We start from the raw sequence: 20,277 nt of genomic DNA, 5'->3' as shown, positions 1-20,277 counted from the left end.
CTGATCTGTTGGTTGAGGCATGAAAACTGCAATATTTTTACAATTTTGTTTGCTTTATTTGTTTTAAAAACCAATTATATAAAACTGTGGAAGATTTATTTTTTTGTTCTCTAATATGTAAATGATTTTTACTATTCAGATGATGCGTATGAAGTTGGGTTGTTAGCCTTTAGGCAGGCAAATGGTTTATGATGTTAAAGGTTTTTCGCAATTTTCAAACCCGTGTGTTATAGGAGGTTCTGAAAGGATTCACAGTTGCAGCATTAGTTGGGAAAACTGGAAGTTGCTGATAGATCTTCAAATCGAGGGAGGATCAATGTGACTTTGAAATGTGTGTGTGTGTGTGTGTGTGTGTGTGTGTGTGTGTGTGTGTGTGCGCGAGTGAGTGATTATGTTTTGTCTTTATATTTTTCATTTAACAATGCTGTAGTTATTGTATTAATTAAAAAATATTAAATATGCTGATTAATCCCATGACACAAAAAAAAACAAATATTAACTAAGTATGCTTTTTGAATCGGTCGTTTTAAACTTCTTTAAACTTCTAACTCTTACTTTTAAATCCAACAAATAAACAATCAATTAATGTTCACTCCGCATCGCTGTAAGAGTTTAAAATCAAGATTCCAATTATGGCCTAAATCAATTACAACCTTGAATTTCGCTCAAACACATCCAAATTTTAATGAAAATATAAACTACTCTTTACTCTTACAGTCGTTTGGCTGAGTATAAAAGTAGACATATTAAAACTGTGTTTAATCAGCATTGCTTTTACCTGAGAAAATAATGGTTCGTTTAGTACAACAGTCAATATAATCATGCACGGCTTCGTCGCGTTGTGTCAGCCGTGGCTTTAAATCGAATATATATAAATCATGCATCTGTAATACTGTACAACCATCTGTATAAGTCTAATAATCAAAAAACTAACTCTTCTTGATTCGCCCGCAATACCTTTCAGGGTGTATCCTAGGGTTCTACCTCTCCTACTAACATTGAGTCCAAAACCTCCCTACAAACATCTATACCACTAAGGTGACGTAGGGGTCCCTGCGCACTTTAGATAGGTGTTTACTAACATTCCTTCATTTCCCCGAGGATAGCTTGGACCCGGCGTGGACCCCCTTATGCCCTGGGCTGTATTACACACTCATCAAAAGATGAAGACATGGTATCTCCCGTGTTGGATTATTGTTCCGGATGAGGGTCTAACACAACCAGACCAAACAGTGGGATAAGCGTTGTGGAGCCTTCCGGTGGTGGGGCGTCCTCCAAATGCTAATGCTAATGCTAATATTTAAATGACCAAAATGATAATGTAGCTTTACTTTACAATTTATTAGTTCGAAATAACGATATTTATTTTTTTTAATATAATTTTTTCTCACATTTGGCCCGCAAGCTTATGTGAGCTCCAAATTTGTCCCGACATTCAAAAGCTTTTAGCACCCCCCTGCTCTGCAGCATTGCCTTGGCGTTCTCGATTGCGAGATTCCTACTCGAAACTAGGTATCCGAAGGCTTGATTGATGAGGCAATTGCAAACCTCTTTTAACACCTTAGCTTCCATCCACCTCGGGATTCAAACTGACGACCTTTGGATTGTGAGTCTAATTGCTTACCAGCGACTCCACCGAGGCAGGACTGGGAGACGACTGGACTGAGACTGGACTGAGCTAACGACCTAACCACTAGGTTAGACCGGGCCAACATTTACTTCACCATTCGACGGAAGGCGTGATCGGACAGATCTCATCTCGAAAAATGCCACCGGGACCTTCTGGGATCGTACGCAGGCCGACTGGGTGAGAGGCAACCACGCTTACCCTTTACACCACGGGTCCCGGCAATACCTTATAAGTAATTGTTAAATTGTTTTGAGATTTAAAAAAATAGTGACTATGAGTTGATATTACTAAAAATATCAAAAAGTAACGTAAGTTTCATTGCATTCAAACATTGCAGATTAGTCTTTTCGTTCCTGAGAAATGGATTCTCAAATCTTAGTACAAGTAAATATACGCAAACAGACTGTTGCCGACGATGGCCTTCACCAGATTGCATCGATCGGACCGGATTCGATTGTGTGAGCACTGACGATTAAACTTGCACTACATTTTTTTTCACTTACGTTAATCACCCCCTCAATAGAGCGAGGGAGAGAGAACCCCCCAAAAAAGCAAACCTAAACATCAGCTGCTAACCAAGCTCGCGAAGCATACGATTAACCCAAAAACTACCCTCCGAACCGTTCAATACCGGGGTGGGTGTGGATGGGGTGGAACTCGACTTTGGGCCAGTTATTAGCACCTTCGTTTCCCCCCCACCCGCATACGTGTGGGCTTTTGGGCAGTAAATGCCACCCGAATGTGTACCGCGACCTTCGGCATAATAATTGTGTTTGTTCTGTTTGCGGTGCTCACCCCCCCCAAAAGGGTTTCATTCAGAAATCACGCTGACTTAGTGACTGGGGTTGACCGGCGAGGCGAGTACATAAACTAATGGCGTGCGGGCTTGCAACGAGGCCCACACAATTCTAAGCCCAAGCCTTCCCAAGGTAAAAGCCGAAAAATGGCGTGAGGTCAATAACTTAGAAATTCTACTGCACACGATTACGCCGTGGTTCACCGTTTTAGTTTTGGGCCAGAAATCGAGCGTCAAGTTCGAAGCAGGTTTGTTGTGAGTTGTATATAATTGCCATAATTGACGCTCTGATGTGCGTCGTTTTCTCCGCCAGTTCCTCTATCATTATTTTGGCTGCAAGGTTAACGGCTAGTAGAAGTGCTTAGTGGGTTAGTTATTGCAAGAGACAGAGAGATAGAGAGAAGAAGAAAGAAACGATGGTCATTTGGATTTGGGGAAACCACAACCTCGGGCAAGTTATTCATAACTCAAAGACACAATCAATACTGATAAGTTGATGCCGTTTGACATTTCAAGTCAAACTTTTGGAAGTTGATTGATTGTCACATTTCTTTTTGTATTATTTGATTCGGATAAGAATTATGCAAAGTGACTTAATTGGTTTGTTCATATAAGTCTAGCATTCAAACAATCTATATCTTGTGGGGAAATTTTTCAGCTAACTGAAAAAAATACTGGACTGAACATACATTGACATTAGGGTGCCCAGAATATTGGAATTTTGATCAAAATCGTGCACCACAATTTGGTCAACCTAATGATACTCGTCATATTCCCAAAGGAGAGATTTTTATAGAAATTTTAGTGCTCTACCACTTTGTTGAACCTTCCCTGAGGTAGCGAACACAATGTTTCAACGTATTTAAAAAAATATGAAAATTAAAATTTCATTAAATTGTCCGATTTCAGGAGAATTGCTCTAAAAATGTTTAGTTAGTAAAGCAATCATATAAATTTAAAAAAAATAACTGCTTTGCAACGCAACAGACCATAATCATCATATACATACAAACTACACCCAGAACTGGGAATCGGTATACGAGAGAATAAAGAGCATGGTTCGGTAGTAAAATGGCACTGTGAACGGACGGAGAGGATAAATCCCGAAATTACCGAGAGTACTTTACTCATGGGTTCATTTTCCAAAATGTTCACCCTTCAAAAAAAGGGCCGATACCGAGACTCAATCCCGAGACCTTCGGCATACTGAACTGCGCCTTTGCCGTATCGGCCACCACAGTTCGGTGATTAAGTCACCCAATGGGATGAACTGTTTTAATGAACGAATGAACACGATTTGTTGTTGTTGTAGCGCGAGAGGTCGTTACTCTCGCTAAATAGTAGTTTCTTTTCGAAAGGACTATCCGCATGGATTTTAACTTTGGGTGTATTTCAGCAGCAAACAATGTGCACGAAATAAACATCAAACTAGGTATATCGTATAAATCGTGCTGGCAAAAAAATCTCAAGGGTATACTATAAAAGGAGAAGATAAAATAAGAAAGGCGGCACCAATGCAACTGTTGAATACAAATCAATAAATTTATTTCATCATAAATTCCAAAATTGATGACACTTCCTAGTTGTACTCAAGATAAATTGATAGCACGTCTGTTGCTAACACTATCTGAGCAGAAAATGTATGTACTTCTTTTTCACCAGGGAATTTCCCCTTGCTGAATAAGGAGTAATGTTCTCTGCAGAAATGAGACATCATCCAACTGCAGTGCAATGACGAAGTTGGGACTTCTGCTGAGACATACACGGTTTTAACAATCGTAAAACAAAGAAACAAGATGTTACACGTAACACGGCAGTGTCTTGGCGTTACGGCACAGAGCTCGTTGCAGCAAGAGCACCAACAAGCTAGTGCATCGCGCGAATCAAAGAGATCCAAAGTCTCGCGATGGTTGATTTGATTCGATGTATCATGGGCGTATCGATAGCAACACACTGCCCCATTAGGTTGATTAAAATTTCGTTATTTTCTTCGCGTGCCACATGATCGGCGGCTGAAGTAATAATCTATCTTGGCAGTTCAATGAAATCAACACTTTGGTGGATCATCATCAAGAGGTTGCAGCCGAAGCTTGGCACACATACGGTCCGCAGCACACGTAGGTTGCTGGCTATGAATGAAGCGCTTCTACGGTAGTCAAAAATGAGCTCGAGACTGTTTATTGAAAATTGCTTGCATAACTTCAACCGCGTGGTTTTGAACTTGACAATGAACGGATCTGGACTGAAGCACAGGCACAGTTTGGTGGTCACATGGAGGAAAGGAAATGCAGAAACCTAATCGAATGTTGATGTTTTGCACACCTGGAGATTGATTTGCGCGACTGAGTAGGATGGATCTTGATATAGCACAGGCGCTTGATACGTACGTCAATTTTAGTATTTTTGTAAAATCAACATTTTTGTTATGGGTAATTCTCTACCAACTCACACGAAATCGGGAAAAGTTGCCCCGACCCCTCTTCGATTTGCGAGAAACTTTGTCCTAAGGGGTAACTTTTGTCCCTGATCACGAATTCGAGGTCCGTTTTTTGATATCTCGTAACGGAGGGGCGGTACGACCCCTTTCATTTTTGAACATGCAAAAAATGTGTTTTTCAATAATTTGAAGTCTGAAACGGATATGAGATAGAAATTTGGTGTCAAAGGGACTTTTATGTAAAATTAGACGCCCAATTCGATACTTAGGAACATGCCATTTTGTAAGAATTTTAACATACTTTTCGAATCTACATTTACCCAGAAGGGTAATTTTTTTCATTTTGAACAAAATATTTCATTTAAAAATTTCGTTTTTTTCTAACTTTGCAGGGTTTTTTGGAGTGTAACAATGTTCTACAAAGTTGTCAAGCAGACAATTACAGAAACTTTGATATGTAAACATAAGGCGTTTGCATCCCGAGTTATCGCGGTTTTACGAAAAAAAATGTTTTGAAAAAGTTAATTTTTGCGTTTCTTTTTGTTTTGTCGTTCGCGTCTGTCGCGGGTGACCAGGAACGGCCACGATCAAGACGACCAACTCTTTCAATGTTTTTTTTTCGCAAAATCGCGATAACTCGTGATGGTTACAAGCAAACCCCTTATGATTATATATCATTTTTTTGTAATTGTCTGCTCTACAACTTTGTAGAACATTGTTACACTCTAAAAAATAACCCTGAAAAGTTAGAAAAAATACAAAATATTAAGATGAACATTTTTGTAGATTCGAAAAGTACATTAAATTTCCCTAAACATTACATGTTCCAAAAATTGTTACAGAAGAGTAACAAAAAATGACAGATTTTTTTAAAACTTTTCAGTGTTTTTTTATGAAAAGTAGGTTTTTTTTTCAGAATTTTTGTATTTTTGCATTTTTGTATTTTTGTATTTTTGTATTTTTGTATTTTTGTATTTTTGTATTTTTGTATTTTTGTATTTTTGTTTTTTTGTATTTTTGTATTTTTGTATTTTTGTATTTTTGTATTTTTGTATTTTTGTATTTTTGTATTTTTGTATTTTTGTATTTTTGTATTTTTGTATTTTTGTATTTTTGTATTTTTGTATTTTTGTATTTTTGTATTTTTGTATTTTTGTATTTTTGTATTTTTGTATCTTTGTATTTTTGTATTTTTGTATTTTTGTATTTTTGTATTTTTGTATTTTTGTATTTTTGTATTTTTGTATTTTTGTATTTTTGTATTTTTGTATTTTTGTATTTTTGTATTTTTGTATTTTTGTATTTTTGTATTTTTGTATTTTTGTATTTTTGTATTTTTGGTATTTTTATCAGCAGGCACCACCAACAGTGAGAATCACCGATGCCGTTGTCGACTTTATGTCGCCGTGCAATGCGTGCAAAATACATCTTTGTCGTGTGCTCTCTCACTGCAGACAGCTCAAACATCGAATCTCGATTAAACAGCTTCCAGCAGCCAGCCGTGTCATAGACTGTAGGAAGGTCGTCTGATGTAAAGTCGTTTTTACGACGGCTTGCAATTTAATACGAAACGTGCCTAGAATTTTACATGCAGAAGTTTGTTCCTTCGCATTTTTATATGCAAATAGAAGATACGATTCGCGAGTGACATGTTTGAAAGAGTTTTGTAAATTGCAATAGAAATGTCTCGTGATAAGACGACAGATTTATAACTTGCAAATTAAGTGGTTATATGATTACCAAACTTCTTCACACGGTGTCACCTCTTCACTTGAGAAAAACACAACAAGACAAAGTTTTTGCATAACGATCCAAGTGTTGGCACGATAGGCAACAACAATAAAGTAGTAGACACCTTCGCACGCGGTCGTTGGTCTGATGAACATAACTTTGGCCTGTAGTTTGTTGTGACTTTTTGGTACGCGAGGTTTGCTGATTTTTGTTTTTGTGTCGCAACGTGCACGGGTGACAAACTTATAAAGTTGGTTGCTGCAGACTTAAGCATTACAGCAGCAGCTACTTTGCATTGGGTGCACTGCTGGGTTCTGGTACAGACTTGGAGCTAAATGGAACAGACTAGGTCAACATTCGTAACATAATCCCGTGGAAAAGTCAAAGCCAAGTTTGTGTGAACACAAGTCGGAAATTCGATCGTTCAACGTGGTGAGGTATAGGGTAATTAGGGGTAAAGCTAATCCTGGCTATTATTTTGCACGGCAACATCTGATATGGTTGTTGGTTTGTTCTGAACACCTTGACATAAATTAAATTATATCGTGTTTCACTTCAATCATGTTTTGCTGGTCAGAAGTAAACCTGTTTGTGTTTGTTCTAAGTCGTTCGCAAAGTCAGAACAGCCAGCCTTTCATCACTGATAACAACAATGTCTTTCTTTGATGAATTAGTATAGACTAGACAAACACGCGTGGTCTAACAAGGAAATCGAAAGGGACATGGCGGTATACAAAACTGTGAACATCGTTTCGCACCACAATCAACAGGTTGTAAAGTATTGTACAGGCACTTTGAAGACTCAAAAGGGGGAGAACGAATTCATATCTAATCGTCACTGCTGGGCTTGGCCAGGTTGGACCGCGTGGAGCTGTTGCTGCTGCTACTACAGACACGCTCCAGTGCGATAAAATATCTATGCCGTTGGACTTGGGGGCAACCTGGTGGAGGTTTGCAAAATAAAGTAAAAAATAAAGAAAGATTACATTACGTTACCTTCGCGGACGGTGCAATGCTTTTTTGAGCGTAGAAAATAAATTACAGGCGCCAGTTGATTGTGTAACTGTCGAACCTGTCCATAAATCACTGCTCAAGTACGCATATTTTTGATACAGTTAACCCAACCAACGTAAGCTTTGTTATTGCTATGGATTACTTATTATACTGGATTGGACGAAATTTTCAATCTCAACCGAATTTTCAAAACAAAAGCATGTTTACGTTCCAGTATCATAGTGATCTAAACTCATCCGTCGATGTGCCTTTCGAGTAGCTATGCCAATGGAAGGACTTTTTGAAGCGATATGATCTTCCGACTGCTCGACCACGGTAAAAATCGACGTTTAACAATAATAGTTTAAAAATGGTCTCGGACCATTCGGCCCTGCCTAAAGATTAATGATAAAAATCACGGTTCATGCTTACCCTCGAATTGAGCCTGCGCAGTCATTTTTAAATGAAATGTTTAATTCTTGATTTATTGGCATCATCCGATAAAATGACGGTGTTTCCATATTGTACAGATGAATCACCTAAGCCAAATGATTCTGTAACAATGATCTCATCACTTCCTTTCTCGAAAAAAATAATATTCAAAACAATATTGAGTCACCAGAGACAAACGAACCTCTACTTACGCTAACAATAATTACTTTCTTCAATTATTACCGCCCAGCCATGGTAGTGCCAACAAAGCAGAGTCGTACAAATTGTACTGACAACAGCGTGACGCCCAACGCATTGCACACACGAGCCGTCACAACACGTGTCCGCGCGATACGCAATAGGATTCCACCGCCACCGGCTGGGGCAAGACAAATTTGCATAATCGCATTCGCGCCCGCACGGTTCTCAGCGCTGGACGACGTCGCCCCGAAAAGGCACACCAGGAATTCAAAGCCAGCCAGCCAGCCAGTCAGTTTTACCTGTCATGTGGGGTGCGTCACTTTGCTACTCCTCATTTTGGTCATGTAAAGCACGTTGCAGAGATCCGAAACACCGGGAAGTCGTACCTCTAAAAGGCAAGTGCTGCTCAAAAGTGCCGCCTCCGTCGCGAAACAAAGTCGTCTGAGAGGGTTCGACAACGGCGAAAACAACGAAAAGCTTCAAATTATGACGCCTCATTAAGGCGGACTTAGTTTTTTTTTTCGAATCTGGGTTTTTGGATAGAAAGACACGGTTAAACGCGAGAGACCAACAATCTTAACCGACAGGAAATGATGAGGAGGGATAAAAAGGAAAGAACGACTCGGAGCAATTCTCTGTGATTTGGCAAAGAAATATTTGTTCATGTAAAAATAAACATTATTCAGCAACATTTAGTGAATCTATGACATTTCCCTGAAACCCACATTCCCGAAAAGACATTTCCCCGAACGCCACATCTCCGAAAAGACACGCGCGCGGTTCTGGACAACGGGCATACCCGCCTGACCGGGTTCGGGGAAGTGGCGATCAATGAAGTATCATGTCCACAGTTTTTTACGAGCGTTTTATTCCAGCTTCACTTAAATTTTGAATATTTTCCAAGTCTGTGGAGTTAAAGGATTCGAATTCCGGATTCTGAGATTTAGTTACTCCAACTGCCATTCAAAAAGAACTGACTCCGCCGCATTCAACAAAAACTCCGACTATGACAAATTATGTAGAGAAGGAGAACATCTTGACCGAAACGAAACGAAACTATTGGCACTACGCCCCCCGGGGCATGGCCTTCCTCTAACGTGGGATTTCTGCTCCAGCGCCTCTGACGAGACAGGAGAAACCGGGACCGACGTTTTACTTCACCATCCGATAGAAGCTCAGTGGATAAGGCGGGAATCGAACCCGCGTCTCATAGCATCATCGGGATCGGCAGCCGAAGCCGCTACCCCTGCGCCACGAGACCCACATCTTGACCAGAGTACATATTTCTAATGAACAAATCTAAATAGCTGCGTGCTGCTTAATACATTTGCCTATTTTTCTCATTTCGTCGCAGTCGAGCTAACTTGTCGTACGTCGATTTTGGGCCAAATTAAATTAAGAAAGCCATTTTGGGCAGCTCACAATGCCTCATCTTTTGACCTACATAGATACCCAAAATTCGATTTCAATTCAATTCGTCTCGTGCTAACTTGACACACTCTGAAAATTGCTGTAAGTGGAACAACTGGCCAAAGAAATTTCAGATCAGAATGCGTTTGACACACGTACATGCCCGACTACCGTGAACGTTTGTAATTATAACTCGGGACCTCAGCAACCAAATTCAAACAAATTCAGGACAATGCACAGAATGGCCAACCAAATAAAACGTGTTTGTTATTGTTTACATAGCGTGTTCTATTTTTCGTTTATTCAAGGTCAAACACTAACACGCGTTTTTCTCGGAACGTCAAAAAGCGACAAACGACAAGATAGCACGACAGCGTCGTGTGATACATTGATCATTTCGCTTTTTTTGCATTTAGTTGAAAATCAAAATACAGTCCAGACTCGGTTATCCAAAGGCCTTGTCAAAAGTTCACTTCGGGTAATAACCCTTAAACTACTTTAAAGTGATTTAGTAATTTTATACCCAAAATGGCGGTGATGAAATATTCAAAAAAAGTGTATTTTGTAATTCAATAATCAACTATTTAGATTTAACTAAAAAGTTAAACAAAATCTAGAACAAACTGATTCCTGCGCTTCGAGTCGTCGCTTAAAGATATCGTTGCTGTGCAATCTTTACCACGTGGATACCGTTTTGGAAAATTGTGCTTTGCTGAAAATTGCCCACACAAAAAAAAACTTTTTTATTGAACGTGGATGATCTCGAAACCACATGGTTTATGAATGGCCTTCTTCGGTTATCTGTTTTCTATTTTTTCCATATTTAATATTAAGAGAGTTTAATATTAAGGTCATACTTTTGTAAAAATATCCCTAAAAAACAATTTAGTTTATATCTAAGTTAATATCATTCGGGAAATGTGTAAATTCGGGAAAACGACAGTGCGGTAAAATGGCCATTCAGGTAAATGACATTCGGGGATATGGAATTTTCGGGAAAATGATTTTCGGGGATGTGGAAATTTCGGGAAAATGATTTTCGGGGATGTGGAAATTTCGGGAAAATGATTTCCGGGGAAATGGCACTTTCGGGGAAATAATTTTCGGGAATGTGGAATTTTCGGGGAAATGATTTTCGGGGATATGGGATTCGGGGATGTGGGATTCGGGAATAAGGGATAAAACCCATTTAGTTCTGATAAATCAAAAAAGTCAATTCATTTTGTCAACTAAACATAAATAAACAACCCAGTTTCATCGGTTTTATCCCTTATCCCCGAATCCGACTTTCCCGAATCCCATATCCCGAATCCCATATCCCCGAAAATCATTTCCCCGAAAATTCCACATCCCCGAAAATCATTTCCTCGAAAGTGCCACTTCCCCGAAAATCATTTTCCCGAAAATTCCATATCCCCGAATGTAATTTACCTGAATGGACACATAACCGAATGGTTATTTCCCAAAAATTAAATTGTCCCGAAAGATAACCTAGATATAAAATAAATTGTTTTTTTTTCAGGGATATTTTTACAAACGTATGACCTTAATATTAAATTCATTTTTTTTCTTATTTTTTACGTCAAATTCGACTTCTGCGACCAACCCTTTTTAGTCAAATCTAAATAGTTGATAATTGAATTATAAAAATCATTTTTTGAATATTTCATCACCGCCATTTTGAATTTAAAATTTCTAAATCACTTTAAAGTAGTTAAGGGGTTATACTTGTCGAGCTTAAGCCAAAAAAAGGACGACTAAAAAAATGGCTTGTTATTCGATTATCCGTAGTGAACTTTTGACAAGGCCTTCGGAAAAACGAGTCTGGACTGTATTTTGATTTTCAACTAAATACAGTTTTTGGCGAAATGTTCAATGTATCAAATCGACGTTGTCGTGCTGTCTTGTCGTTTGTCGCTTTTTGACGTTTCGAGAAAAAACGAGTTTACCTTGAATTAAAGAAAAATTGAGCACGATTTGGTTGGTTGACGTTTGGTTATAATTACAAATGTTTACGGTAGTCGAGCTCTTACTTGTGTCAAACACGTTCTGACCTCAAATCCCTTTGGCCAGTTGTCACAGTCGGAGTTTTTGTTGGATTCGGTGGAGTCAGTTCTTTTTGAAAGGCAGTTGAAGTAACTTAATCTCAGAATCCGTAGTTCGAATCCTGTAACTCCGCAGACTTAGAAATTATTAAAAATTCAGATGAAGCTCGGAATTTTTTGAACGTTCAACGGGCATACCCGCCTGACCGGGTTCGGGGAAATGGCCGTTCGGGGAAATGGCCGTTCGGGGATATGGTCATTCGGGAAAATGATTTTCAGGGATGTGGAAAATTAAGGGAAGTGGCCATTCGGGGAAACGGTTTTTAGAGGAAGTCGCCATTCGGGGATGTAACCGTTCGGGGAAATGGATTGTTCGGCGAAGTGATTTTCGGGTAAATGACATTTCGGGAAAGTGTATTTTCAGAGATGTGGCATTCGGGGAAATATCTTTTCGGAAATGTGGGTTTCGGGGAAATATCATAGATTCGTTTGATCCACCTGGATAAACTTTTTCTTACGTTTTCATTTACTTTATTCACCTGCAACTTTAAAGGAGTCGCATGGTACAGCCATCCCACATATTCGGAACACCCACAAATTCGGAACACTTTTGTGGTAATTTGTCAATAGGATGCAAAATGCCACTTTTCTGTCATCCCTGCTATTTTTAGGACCATTATTTGGACATTCTCTTGCTATTTCACTAGTAAAATTAATACTATTAAAACAAAAAATCTCATTTCAGGACTATTTTATCCAGAGCAGCAAAACACTGCCCCCAAATTGCCTGTTCCATAATTGTGGAATGTTATTGTGCCTCCCACAATTGTGGAGCACCTAAATTTAATTGACGACCTGTATCTCCGGAAAATTTCAACAAATCAGGATGCATCGGGTTGCATTCGACAGGTATTTTCTATACTTTGACCAAAAATATCAATGTCAAGACAACGTGACCTACCGGTTCCGGAAATCCAGAACATCCGAAATGTATATTTTTTACTGTTTTTCACGTATATGCGATACCGTTACACTTACGATAGTTGATCCATCGATACATAAAACATACAAAAAATACAATATACGATGGACAGAATCACTCTGGATTGTTACTGGCCACACTGGGTAACCTGGAACCGGTTCCCAGGTACCAGATGAACAACCAACTTGACTTTTTGGTGAAAACCGATCAAACATGCAACAGCACATCAAACTTCTTGAAATCGAAAGATGCGTCAATCTACGATCATACCGTGGTTCGCTGACCCATCCTGGCCATTCTGGAATCGGTTATTGATGGCCCGTTGGGGACGTTTCCGGAATATGCGATAAAACCTATCATTCGACATATCAAACTTCTTGAAAAAGCACCAGCATCAACACAATGGAAAAAGGATTCAATAAAAAATGCCGAAACATGGTTGCAGACCATTGATTTGTATACATCAAACGCTTCGTTTTTGCACTAGAAATCATAATCCGATTAAAAATCACACTGCATGGACCGGTGTCTGGAGTACGGGAAGATCCAGATTTCATGAACTTTATATAAATGTATTGATACGATAGCTGATTCCCTTTCTTTAACATTAAATCGTCATGTATATCAATCCTGGAACAATATAAAATCACCATAAGACTCATCGGAACCGGTGGAACTCCAGTGGCCAGATCTGGAACTGGTATTTATCAAACATCGTTAACTAGTCATATCAAACTTCTTGATTTTAAAAGCCAAGATGAAAATTGAATACCTAACTTTTCAAGAGCGTAACATCTTTTTCAAAGATTTCATACGTTCAACTTTGCCGCCAAAAGGATCAGATAATCCGTTCTCAAGGTACAGAGTATTGATTATTTGAATAGCACTTTTGTATGGACAGCTGCCTAAATTATATGAAGACTTGTAGGAACAAACTAATGATGCAAAATGTATTGTCTGGTCATAGAGAAAGTACCTTCAAAATCATTCCAAATTTAAAAAAAGTAAATAATCAAAACACCGAAAATTCACTCAACCTCGCAGAGAATTGATCCGCTCTGATTTGCATAAACCTTTTTCAGCAAATCAACGGTTTTGTTAGCAAAACGTTCCTACACAAGTACTTATAATAATAAGTTAAAATCAGATTTAGTGAGATGGCGTCTTAAAGACGTGCTGGCGCACGGCGAAGGCCCGACTAATTCACCGCGTTAGCTCCGGACTAGATCGAAACGAGAGAGTGCTTTGTCCTAGCCTCGGCGTGATTCCTTCGTAATTTGTACCACATTCCGTACTGTGAAGTTGCTATTTAATTCCCACCAAGTGTGCCCCATCATGACACTTGCCGTGATGACGTTCGGGGGTGGTTTCCCGGAATGTGGCCTCGTTTCGCGCGGAATGGGTACGTTACGGCGACCTAATATTTTGATGACTTTGCATCCTTACTGATTGTTATCGACAAAATTGTTTTACCCGGCCAGGTACACAAACGGTCACGGAACGGATCCGTGGTGTTGGCGGGTGACGTAACACAAGTCGCGTTTCATACCTGAATGCCAGCACTTCGACGCCACGCATGCGTCGGATGATGGAGACATCGCTTAGTTCACTTCCCCTGTGGAGTAGAAGAGAAGAAAAGGACACGTCAAAAGGATGTTGACATACACTAATGAATCACGCTGGCTGTCATCGCTATTAATAACGATTACAGTGAACAGTAATATTAAAATTCCCGAACCTCTAACAAAGTTGAGGCAATCGATTAGTTGTTAATCTAAGTAGCAATCATCCAAACATGGGAAGTGAGCAAAATAATTTGCATCCAACAGAACGCCGCAACTTAACTGGAACATGAAGCAAAGTTGCAAAAAAGTAAAACATTCAAGTTCAAGAATAGATCTACTTGTAGGAGACGTGGGAGTAACTCATCAAGGCTGCTGCTATAGAGAGCCATTTCTGACCGCCGACGACGACGCCTTCTGTCCGGGGCTAGGTGATGTGCCGGTTGGATTCCAAATAAGAACGTTCCTCTTTGAATATTGTACCCAGCAGTAGGTAGGCAAAAAAATACTGGCGCGAGAATGGTATAACGTGGTTATGAGTAAGAATTATTATTCGCCAACCACGCGTTTAGCTTTGTTGATATCTTTTTGGCTTGCCGTTCGTTTGCTTTACCTTCATTCATTCATTCATTCATTCATTTGCGAATTCTTGAATCCTGCTATGAACACACAAGGTGACGAGGGTGGACCTTTAAAAATACAGAGTACGGCCCCAGAAAATAGGATAGGCGTCGCCAGACGACACGTAAGAGATAATTTATTTAGGGAAAACTGTACAGAGCTTTAGAAAGCTAAATATTTGTTCAAATTATTCGCAAAAATGAAAACAACATGGTCATACATACTCATAACTGAAAATGTATTATTCTTTGGCTGCTCAAATTTTCGTACAATCCAGCTCATATTTGGGATTTAAGACCATTCATACCGGAAATTCAATTATCTATTGGAAGAAGTAAAGTCCAATTTTAATGCCTCTAAGCATTTCATGAAAGTTTACCAAAAGTACAATAGTAATATTTGTGTTAATCTTTTAATCGTTCTATGATTTGTCACCTTAAGGGATTACATACATGTAGAAAATCACAAAATTTCATATTACAGGAAATTCACTAAATTTACTAAAAAGATGATGTAACTGAGTAAGAGACGATATCTCGAGATGGGATGCACCAAATTGGCTAAAATTCGGGGTGAAGACTCAAGACGTGCGTGCATGACTTTGCCCACTATTGAAATTTTTCTTTTTTTAATACAAAAATCAAAAACTGACGTTGTTTATATGAAAAACACAAAAATATTTTTATCTTTTTTTAAATTAGGATTTTGAAAATTGGCCTTCGTCATGCACACAGGACCGGTTTAATGAGTCTTCACCAAAATTTTGAGCTGATTTGGTCAAAGCAGTGTTGAGATATTGTGGCACCCGTTTTTGAAACTGCTAACTTAAAATAGCTATGCTATTTTTTTAATTAAAACTGCAGCTCAAAAAAATAAAACGATAGACCCAAGGCGGATCGAATGATCCCAAAACGGAAAAAATCGGTTCAGCCAGTACCGAAATAATCGAGTGACAATTCTTTGATCAACATCTCACCACTCACACAGACATTTGCTCAGAAAATGATTCTGAGTTGATATGTATAAATGAAGTTGATTTTTTAGCCATTCCTCAATGAAGTGAGGAAGGCAAAAAGGGCCACCCTATGGCCTGGAATGCTTGGTGACAAAACCGGTTTGTGTAGTTTTGCCATAACCGGTGAAAGGAACTAACAGCAAGAACGCGCTTGGCTATGTGACCACATTCAAACGACGTACTGTGTTGATCAACAGCAAATTCAGCAACTGAAAAATACCCTTTTTTTAACAAGAAAAAATACACGTGCTGATGATTACCCGCCACCACCAAGACCAAGTGGCCCCAGTATGTTATGACCTCATAAATGTGCGGTTGAACCAGGGAGAAAGTGGTCGCGGCAAAAGCAAAAAGCCTACAACAGTTTTACCTATGTGTGTTTGTGGTTCAAATCGGCGAACCAAAGCACAACAGGTTAGCAAGCATAAATAATATTTTTCACCCGTGATCCCATTAACTGAGATTTTTCCACCACCAGGCACAATGGACCATCAACAGACAACAACCCACGTTATTGTTCCGAAAAAGCAGAAGCAATTGCTATTTATGCTGTATTGGAGTGAGTCTGAGTACTCATCTCAACCGCAGACACACAAGATAACATACAATCACACACACCTGTGTGTGTCTTTTTTAAACTTTTTAGCGCGGCATTAGAAGCACACATACAAAGGAGCACACATACACACATGTGATGCCGAAGCGGAACAGTACCGCTATCTCGCTGCAGACTCTGAGCTGCTTTTCGGGTATGATGAGCTCTACTTTTGCCATTTCTTGTGTGTGCCGATCTTGGTGCCGCCAAAGCGCGTGAGCTTTTGAAGTTTATCCTACTATCAGCGTAGGTGAAATTAAATTCAACCTGTAGCACAGATGAAAAGGAAATTAACAGATACTTACAATACATTGATCAATCTGTAGGTGTTTTGCTTATACTATTATTTTATGTAATTAATGTAATTAATGTTAATGTATATGGGTCATTCCATCTGAACCGGGACAGCATTTGAAAATTACCCTCTCCGATCCTCCTCAAATTTGGCAGGGCTGTTGATACTATCAAAACATGCAAGAATCCCGAATTTCATCCAAATCGCACCACCCAGGAAAGGACGTAGAATTCATTCCCGAGATAAACATTTCGATTTATTTATTTGTTATACCTGTATTTCGCAATTGCAAACTTTAAATGACGAATCTCAAACCACCTATTTTTTTTTTTATTTGACCTTACCATCGCATTCTCCGGCCAATTTTACATAAGAATCATTTGTCGACAGAAATGAATATGTTTCGTTCCAGAGATATCGAATTTTAAAGTTTTGAGTATTTGAGATTATCTACATCGGCTGCATACGCCACATCTATTAGAAGCACTCAGGCGCGCTGATCAAAAATTGCTCATATTAAATAATCTTCAGCAAATTGAGCAAATATTAACTTGAAACACTGTAAGAAACTGGAGTATAATCGCGAATGTTTATCTGCTAGAAAAAAAAGAGATGAATTTCTGTGCTAACCCACAGGACAGAGCAATAACGACACACAGTGCAGGGCAGAATTGGATTCCGGCGGAACAAGCAGAAAAATGCAATTGATCTTGTAAGTAACACTGAACAAAAAGTGCACGATTGAGTAAAAAATATGAATTAAAATGATTAAAATTTGTTAATACGTTGTATTCTCGTGAAAAACGATCACAAGGAGTAGGAAAAGGATTTGTGGAAAATGTAAAGATGAAAAATGTAAGAAAATCACAATCACAAGCATTGCTACTAACTAAATTTCAAGTTTCTATTTATCTATCACATAGAAATAACTGTATTTTTTTTATTTCATTTAAGTACTTGGTAACGAATGATCAAATTTCGGTTATCGTAACCATAAATTTAAAAAAAAGTTTGAAATACTTTCGAAATACTTTTGAAATGTTTTAATTCATGCATGCTAACAATATGATCGGTAAAGATAAACAGAATGTACTCACTATGTACTTAATTTGCTTAAAATTACAAAAAAAAATCACAGTTTGTTAGTATACTGTATCTTTGGACATCAAAATAAATGAAAATTGTGAAAATATGAACAAAATTCTGAAGTCCATAATCATGCTGTCTTTTGAGCCATGCGGCCTTTTGAGACGTTTTGCCTTCTAAGCAAAAGACAAAATTCGGCCTTCCGAGATTCTGCCTTTTGAGTTTCGGCTTTTTGAGGCAATCCTACAGTAGTATCAGTACACAAAAGAAAAAATTAAAAGTTTTGAAAGAAAAAATAAATTATTATTGTCAATAGAGGGATAACTTACCAGCAGTTGAGCTTTTTGATAGCACCCAAATCCGACTGCTTGGATCGCGCAATGACCATTTCTTCCGTAAGCCGGGCCATGGTTCTGTGTCCGATCCCACACAGGAATCTCCGGCTTCAGACAAAATCAATTCACCACACACGGTTGTTGTTTTTGTTGTTGATTATTTTTTCTGCCTTGGGCTCGCCTACTACCTGCTGCCTACCCCACACTAATCCGACCTTCAGCGCTTACTTAACCGCGCTGGCTGTGCTCCCCTATTTACAGCTGCTCTGTCACACATTGATTTACACTTTGAATTGACTTTCGTAATTATACCTCTTCCTTCAGCGGAATCGATTCCCCCCGGAATGATATCTGCACTAGTTTCACTCTTCACTTTACTATTTTATTTTCTTTATCTACTTCTTCGGCATCAAATTCTTTCTGGTAGATTTTCTCTTGTTATGCCTCGATTCGAATCAAAGCAATCGAATTTCCCTTCTTTCACTGTACGCTCTCTTCATCGAAGGTTGCTTTGTCGATACACCGAATTCCACTTCCACACACACTTTCTGGATTCTTTTTATGTTGAAGGAAAAACGCGAAAATTTAAATAGCTTGCACTTGCAGCGATCGGTGAAAATTTGTTAAGAGGAAAATTCTTTACTGAAAAAGAACGATCTCTTGCCTCTTTTCCTACAGCCCACACTCGACGAAGCGAACGCAGATAGAGAAATCTTGCCAAAGTTGCCGAACAAGTTTTTTATACTGCTGCTACCTTCCTGTATTTACTCAAAATTTCACGCACGCACGCACGAAACGACCAACCACGACCGCGTCTAGACGAACATTGACATTTCAAAATACGCGAGTAGAGCTCTGAAGTTGCACAAGGAAAACGGAATCACGAAATGAATGAATCATATGGGCGAAGAACACAAAGGGGGAAAGAAACGTCAAAAGGTACAGCTGTATTAATCATACCGAAAAGTCTGTACCGGGACAAGTACGCAGCCAGTAGTATGGTTTTTAGGGTGACCCACAGAAAACAGTAAAATTTTAGAACTACATAATAGAATAGGTAAGACTGGTTGCAACGCGGCTCTACTTTGTTCTAGCTGTTTCATTTTTCAAATAGAACTGAAACAGACCACCCGCAACGCGGAGTTGCAGTTTTATTTTTCGAGCAGTATTTTGAAACCGGAATAAAACTGCTCGACGAGTTTGTTTCAAACGTGAGACGATTTGGAACTGGAATAGAACTCAGTTTCAAAAAAAAATCAGATATATAGAGATGTCCACGTATTCTTACACACACACTATGATGCTGTGTTGATAATCATACGCACACAATTAAAAGCATTTTTTTGAAACAACATTTAGATCAGCGCGTTGCGAGCACCGTGTTCTAGTTTCATTTCCGCCAGTTCTAAAAATTTAAAACTGCTCGCAATTTGAAACAATTATAAAACTTCGCGTTGCAACCTGTCTAAGTATTTGTATGTGCATTTATTTTGTTTAGTTTTAGTTTAGCATAAGTTTGATAGTGTAATGCTTGTAATCGAAAAAAATATCAGCGGCGCTCTTTTGGCCTGCACTACCACAGTTTGCCGTAAGTTTATATTTGTCAGGATGGAAATTACCAGCCCGGGAGCATGTTGACAGCTCCCATACAAACTGAGCGTACCCCTTTTTGTGGGCCCAGTGGGCCTAAGATGGCGACCTTTGATATTATCTAGCCAAACATCTGAAAATGGTGAATAGTTTAAATCAGAGTTCGGAAACTCACTCACGGGTTACTCAACCATGAGGAAATACTTAGTTACCTGCGAGTAAATTACTCAACACTCTCGGTGAGTGTGAGGGCTTTGCTCATTTACTCACAAAGAGGGCTATGAGGGCTATTTTCGAAAACAAATTTCGAGATGTCAAACTCTACATTGGTGAATTTCTTGCTCACTCAACAGCGGAAAAGTAGTCCTGATGGTAGAGACGCAGTGCTATCAATTAGAAGTTTTTTTTTTATCACAGTGGTTCAAATCCTGATTTTTATCTGTTTTTTTTTTTTTTCAACGAGTTTTGTGCTACCGACGGATAGGTCGGAGGTTGTTAAGACTAGGAATGCATCTGCGGGT

The 20,277-nt window shown here is 38.9% G+C and overlaps 1 protein-coding gene across 5 annotated transcripts in view; it reads right to left on the bottom strand.

The window, feature by feature from the left end:
- LOC120421378 (transcription factor mef2A) overlaps positions 1-19,017 on the bottom strand; it is a 53,190-nt gene extending 34,173 nt beyond the window's left edge. The window contains exons 1-3 of one of the 5 annotated variants that reach the window (XM_039584569.2): positions 18,921-18,939; positions 18,161-18,721; positions 14,207-14,272 (exon numbers count right to left, since the gene is read on the bottom strand). In XM_039584569.2, coding sequence (XP_039440503.1) covers positions 14,207-14,272; positions 18,161-18,240 — 146 coding nt within the window. In that variant the 5' untranslated portion in view covers positions 18,241-18,721; positions 18,921-18,939. Of the gene's footprint in view, positions 1-14,206; positions 14,273-18,160 lie in introns of all 5 variants that reach the window. The other 4 variants (XM_039584570.2, XM_039584571.2, XM_039584574.2 and 1 more) reach the window with 4 other exon arrangements.
- Positions 19,018-20,277: the final 1,260 nt, after the last annotated feature.

Source organism: Culex pipiens, chromosome 3 (genome assembly GCF_016801865.2).
Source record: "Culex pipiens pallens isolate TS chromosome 3, TS_CPP_V2, whole genome shotgun sequence".
NCBI lineage: Eukaryota > Metazoa > Arthropoda > Insecta > Diptera > Culicidae > Culex > Culex pipiens.
Note: the sequence above shows the minus strand (reverse complement) of the source record. Positions and strands in the feature narration are given on the sequence as shown.